The sequence below is a fragment of the Homalodisca vitripennis genome, unplaced genomic scaffold (assembly GCF_021130785.1).
Source record: "Homalodisca vitripennis isolate AUS2020 unplaced genomic scaffold, UT_GWSS_2.1 ScUCBcl_2691;HRSCAF=7706, whole genome shotgun sequence".
In the NCBI taxonomy this organism is placed as follows: Eukaryota; Metazoa; Arthropoda; class Insecta; order Hemiptera; family Cicadellidae; genus Homalodisca; species Homalodisca vitripennis.
This window is the reverse complement of record NW_025778804.1, coordinates 20775-27417: the sequence shown is the minus strand read 5'-3', so window position 1 is coordinate 27417 and position 6643 is coordinate 20775. Positions and strand designations below refer to the sequence as shown.

At 36.5% G+C, this 6643-nt stretch overlaps 1 protein-coding gene across 1 annotated transcript; it reads right to left on the bottom strand.

Annotated features, from left to right (window-relative positions):
* Positions 1 to 346: 346 nt before the first annotated feature.
* Positions 347 to 2338, bottom strand: LOC124372171 (putative nuclease HARBI1). Its single transcript, XM_046830534.1, has 2 exons — positions 2121 to 2338; positions 347 to 805 (listed from the first exon to the last, which is right to left on the bottom strand). The coding sequence occupies exon 2, from the start codon at positions 779 to 781 to the stop codon at positions 347 to 349; it is 435 nt and encodes a 144-aa protein (XP_046686490.1). The 5' UTR covers positions 782 to 805; positions 2121 to 2338.
* Positions 2339 to 6643: the final 4305 nt, after the last annotated feature.

Sequence of the window (6643 nt, the reverse complement as noted above, 5' to 3'; positions counted from 1 at the left end):
TTTTTCTTGGAAATCAACACTTCCTTCGTTGTTATAGAAACTTTTATACCAACCTCGAACTGCATTGGCAATTGATTGTTCTCTGCCATCCCGCCTCATTCTTTTAAACCCAAGAAGTTCTTGCGTGTTCTGCCTCCACTCACCCTCATTTAACTGGCCTGCTGAAGTGTCCTCCCAATCCACACTACTTTGAGTTAGGTAGGTTGGACTTTTCTGGCGTAGAAAATTATGTAAAGTACAACACGCCAAAACAATGATTTCTGCCCTCTCTACACTAACATTCATTGTCGAAAGAAGGACTCTAAATCGAGTCGCTAAGATGCCAAACGCATTCTCCACCACTCTCCTAGCACGGCACATCCGATAGTTGAAAATCTTTTCGTCGTGGGTGATTCCTTTGTTTGGATAGGGCTTCATAAGATTTTTCCTTCAGAGGAAAAGCTTCATCTCCAAGGAATGTAAAAGGGAGGCAAACGTCTCTCCTGTCATCGAAGCTTGTTGGTGACGGCAAGTGCAATTCCTTATTTTCCAGCAACTCTCCAAAATCAGTTTCCATAAGTACGCCACCATCGGATACTCTTCCATTAGTACCACAATTTACATAGATGAATTCATAATTAGCATTGACCACAGCAAAAAGAACAATGCTGTGGAACCCTTTGTAGTTGTAGTAGTATGACCCACTTTTCGGAGGTTGACGAATCGCTATGTGTTTTCCGTCTATAGCGCCGACACAGTTTTCAACTTGCCAGTACTTTTTGAAGTCCACAGCTATGTTCATCCAGTCCGATTCATTGCAAGGAAACTGCAAAAAGTAAACATAAAAGTTAAAATTATAATATATTAAAATTAACAATGTTATATTGAGGTAATATTGATTGACGTGCTGTTATATATAACTGTTTTAAACCCAGTTTTTGTGTTTTTTACAGGCTCAAGATGACGCATCTACAGGGATACACGCTGATATACGCCCATCACCATCAAGTACACCAGTAAGTCGCCCATCAGTATCAAGTAGGTCTAACCCAGGATCAACTACTCGAACAAACCGAAAAAAGATATCTGATTTTGAAAAGAAACAAGAACGATTTTTGGATACAGCTACGTCTGTCCTATGTAATCAGAATAAGTTCCGGGCTTTTGGAAACAACGTGGGCTTCCAACTGGAAGATATGGACCGTCAACAACAAGTAATTGCAGAAAAGCTTATATCTGATGTTTTGTTCCACGGTAAGTTAGGCAGTTTGAAAGCATCTGCGGCCATATTGACAGAACAACAGCCAACCCAACGGAATATACCATCACTTAAACCCTTTTATGGACACTAATCAAAACAACAATCCATATCCGTATAGGCCGGCTGACGCTGAATATTTCTTACAAGATCAAAATTATCAACATCAGACATTCAGTTTTGACCCATATTATGTGCAAAGCCAAATCAACCCTACTCAACATCAGGTACAACGACAACATCTACAACAACAAGTACAGCAAAAACATGTACAGCAACAAAAAGTAGATATTTCACCTCAAACTGTACGTTGTCCTAAGAATTTTTCTTTACCAGAACCTGCTCAAAGTCAAACGGCAGCAACTAAACCTACCGCAGGTCAAGCACTAGCGATTCAAGAAAAAACTGCTCAACAAGAAGTTCGGAATGAACTCAAACAGTATTTGAATCTACCCGGTGTCAGCGAGGACAATGTATAATAAGTTGCTTTTTCATCTTTGTTTGTTCGTTTTGTTTTATAATAGGCTATTACATTGACAACAGCATCTTCTGTTACAGCTTTTTTTTTTGTTATTTGATGACTTTAAATTTGATGTTTTTGAAAAGTTTATAAAAGATAGATTTGAAAATAAATTTTTTTTCTGAAATTATGTGTGTTTTTTTAGACCTAAAAAATAAGTAATAACGTAATAGGATAAATTTGAAGCAAAATAGGTTATTGTCGCTCTCGGAAGATGGTTATACTCATTTCGTACCCTCCTGCTTTATTCTCGCGCGACAATAACCAATTTTGCGCTCAAAAAACAATTGTGTAAATTATGGATTATAATAATGTAAGAAGAAAAGAGTGAGTTAAAACTAATTAACAAATATTTGTACTTACCTTTAAGAAATCTTCCTTTAGAACATCAAAAATAGCTGCACAAGTTTCTGGTATGATTTTTCCTAGTGCTTGCGGAGATATTGCACAACTAAACTTCAGATTCTCGTAGCTCCTACCACTGGCTAGAAACTGGAGAGTGGCTGCAAGACGTTCTTTTGCAGGAATTGAGGTTCTCAAAAGGCTGTCTTCTTTTTCTATGTGCTCACACAGTCTTCCGAATATTCAAAGCTTTCCTCGCTCATCCTTAGATAATTTTTGAAGTCTTGAGGCTCACTAATGGCAAGTTCAGCAAGAAGCGACATATGGCTAAACTTACTCCGGTCCAAAAACCATTTTTTAGACCACAAGCGTCGATCTTTTTTCTTCTTTTGTCGTTTCAGACAAAAAGCGCCAGCACAAACAGCTACACTTGTCTCGAAATCCATAATACAACTGACAAGACACCCAACCTGCTCGATCGCACGTTCGACAGTGTGGGGGTAAACGTCTAACTTGACAGGTTGGGCGTTGGGTACGACGCCAGGTCAGGTTGGGTGAAATGTTCGAAGGTGTGTGGGGGGCTTTATGCTGCATTGGTCAACAAGAGAAGCAGAATGTGCTGTAGAACATGTGTACGAGGATTCATAATATTGCTTCTAAACCAAGAAATGTATTTCCAGTATATATATATATATATATATATATATATATATATATGAAATCTAATAGAAATATAATCATCGTTTTATTTCAAATTTCCTCATGATTTTAGAATATTTTGCACAATATTTACATTTATGAAGGTTTTTTGTTGCAGAAACCAGTCAAATGCAAACATTTCATTATTTTTATATATTTTTCGTACAAGATATATTTCTTCGTTTTTTTCATAAAACAATTAGTAATGTGTATCACTTTAATATAACACAATATCAGCGTTCTTTAAAAAGATTTAATGTTGCCAGGCAGTTTTATTTGATTTTCTCAAAATCAACAATGTTACACTTGACTGGTTTCTGAAATAAACTATTCAACTACGAACATTTTGATATATAATACATGGTATCTATAACAACTTTAAATTAAACTTTAAACAAAAAAATAAATTTTAATTTCTGCGCAGCTGGACAATCACATTTCCAGCCACGCAAAAGTTGCAGCCAGTCCAGTAGGTCAAATCTGTTTTCATATAGTGCTAAGTTTAACACTTCTTCATATTATTTAGTTTTCTGTTGTTTGCAGCACTGACAGCTTGTGTCTCTAAAAGAATAACATAAAATATGTAGTGTTGTGTTGTTTTCATTGTCGATAAGGTTATGTTTGACTGTTTGTTTTGAATAAAGTTATTATCAAAACAAATTGAAATGGCTAGAAGACCTCGCAAAACGAGAACAGTTTTTACAAAACGAAGAAATGTATGTGTGAGTCGTTCTGTTGATATTAGTGGAAACCAACAACCAGTTTGTGGTGATTTTCACCGCAGGTTATTCTATTGGCGGAGTAACCCAGTGAACAGGGGGCAGCTGATTAGTTGTTGCATGAGACAGAGAGAGCGTGAGAGAGGGGGGAGTCGAGAAAAGGGCAGCTGAATGATAGTCGGCAGGGGAAACGCGGCGGAGTCGGGCAGGGACAGTCGTAGGGAACGCATCACGTGGCGACGACAGGAGGGCGGTGTACGTCGACCGTGTCAGCTATCTGTGGGGGGTGTCGACACAGATGAGTATATTTTAACTATATGTTGTTGGTATGGTGTTTAGTGTTTGTTATAATTATTTTGTGTGTAAGAGTCGGGTAATGATGAGTGAGTAGGTTTTTAGGATAGGTCAGGGGAGGGTGTTTGACGGGCTGCGCTAGGGGTCAATTTTTAAAAACGTAGCGTTTGGCAATGCTGGGGTCAAGGGGAATAATTTGGTATTTCTTAGGTAGTTGGTTTAAGTGTCAATAATTATTGTAGAGCGTTAAAAATGGCTGGCTGTTCTCTCACCAATATCCACCTCTGGGGATAACACGCTGGGACTGGATTTGCCACATGTTGAAACGTGTCATGTGGATAAAATATCGATGTCGACTAGTGAAATTTGGTCCGGCCCATTACAAGTTGTTGGAACATTATCACTTAGCCATAGGACTACATCACCAGTGTTGAAAACTGAAAGTGATTCTAAGAAGAAGTTACAAGAAGGTAACTTGGATGAAAAATACAACGTATATAGTGAGTTTAAACAATGTAAATATTATTATAGATTTAGAAATTTCACCAAAGGCTGTACAATGTGCACAATGCAGTTCAGAGGAAACAGAAATAAGAAATCCGAGTAACATTGGATTCACCAGTAAACTAGAAATATTTAGCAAGACTTGCAAGTCTTCGCTTCACTTTATGTCATACCCTTAAAGGGCGGTGGTATAATAGTTTACCACCAGTAAAAAAAGAATATCTATTTGGTAAATTTTATTTTATGAGGTTGGTATGGCATTGCATAGCCTGCTTATATATGGTGCTGACATCTGATGGCGTCTGTTTGATCTACTGTTCTCAGTTCTTTTCAAATAAGACCTGGGTGGTAAATTATTTTACCACTGCTCATTTAGACAAACAGTTTGGACGTGATTGGAAACATCATAAAGATTGAATGATTTCAACTTATACTACAGGTTAGAAATATTTTTATTCTACATCACCATTGAATTCAGTATGTTTCAGATAATATTACAGTATGATGAACACTGAAATTAGTAGGAAAATAATTCCATAATCAGTATTATCGTCAAAACATAACCTTGAAAATTTTGTAAAAACACAACAATGTATTTATATCCACAATTCTATTAGTTTTGCACCTAACAAATTAAGAATGTGATATTCCTATTCAGAATTAAATTCAGATTATTGATATATAAAGCTATGTGTACCAAATATTATGACATACGTAATATTCAGCTCATTACATCGAGGTTACTGAATTTTCTAGCAACAAACAAGTAATGCTTCTGTAGCCTAGGTTCACTGTAATGAATGGCAATTTATTCTTACTAAACCTAACAAATCTTTTGTACACAAAGTAAATGTATACTTTTCCTTATCAAAATATTTCCCAGATACTCTTTGGTCATCCTAACCTACTGAATTGGACGTAAGTAAATATGATATTTATTTGTGTCATTTTAGGATATCAAGAGAAGCAAAGCATACTTCACTGGAGGATAATGAAATAGAGGACCTGTTTGCCATTACCAACGAACAAGCAGCAGAATCGGAGGATGGAGGAGATTCAGATGCTGACGATGCCTTGGACCACCGGTTATCAATTGGATCACTAAACTCGACACCTAATAGCAATGAAAACGAATCTGACCATTCATTCACATCTGTACAAATTTACTATCAAGGTAGCAATGCTACAAGTAGTAATTTTGTAAAAAATATTACCTACACCAGACTTTGGATCCATTCGATATGATGGTGCCTCCAATTTAGAGTTATTGCAAAACTTGCCTAGCACTTCGTCAGTGCATATGTTACTGCGTAAACGTAGGCGTCCATTGAGACATCTTGATTCATGTCATGAGAGTGACTCTGATGAAGCACTTTTCTCAGACGATAGTGACAAAGATAGCACATACACACCTTTGGTCACTAAGGATTTGTTTGTAGGATGTCCACATTTTCTTTCCGACAGTGATGAGTCATGTGCACAAGACACTATTTTAACAAAACAACAGCCTGATTTATCTAAAGATAAAATTGCATATCCTGGGAAATCAGGAAAAGAAAAAAAAAAAACAGACAAAATGAAAGTGGAGCAAAAAAATAAAAGAATTGAAGTTAAAAATGAAGATAAGGTTAAAAATGAGAACAAGGGAAGAAAAAAGAAACACGTGTCTCCATATAATTGGGGGCGTCAATTTGAAAAACCAAAGAAATATGAGGACACTAAGTTTACTGAATCCTTTGGTCCTAAGTTTGACTCTGGCACCACTCCTTTAAAGAGCTTTTCTCTTTTTTGGACCAGGATATTCTGATGCATATTGTGAGCCAATCAAATCTGTATGCCAATCAAAACAACAACCTCAATTTAAATCTAACTGTAGATGAGTTAAAACGTTTTTATGAATCCTCATAATAATGGGGTTTCATAAGTTATTATCAATAAGATTGTACTAGTCTACAGATCCTAACTTCCATTTTAGTAGAATTTCCAAACTAATGAGTTTGAAGAGGTTTTTAAAAATTTTGCGTTTTTTTTGCACGTGAATGACAATGAAACACTGCCTGGCAGGGAAGTCCTAATTTTGGCGAATTGTTCAAAATTCGACCACTACTTGATTATGTCAATAACAAATGCCAAACAATGTTCCAGCCTTCATGTAACCTATCAGTCGATGAAAGCATGATTGGCTTCAAAGGAAGAAACACAATGAAGCAATACATGCCAAAAAAGCCTGTAAAACGAGAGTTCAAGGTTTGGGCTATAGCTTGTTCTTAGACTGGATTTGTATGTTCTACTAAAGTGTACACTGGGGCAAAAGGTGGTAATCCTGAT

Bases quoted from the DNA above. Each gene is read 5' to 3' on its own strand.
- LOC124372171 (XM_046830534.1), bottom strand. From the start codon at position 781: ATGAACATAGCTGTGGACTTCAAAAAGTACTGGCAAGTTGAAAACTGT.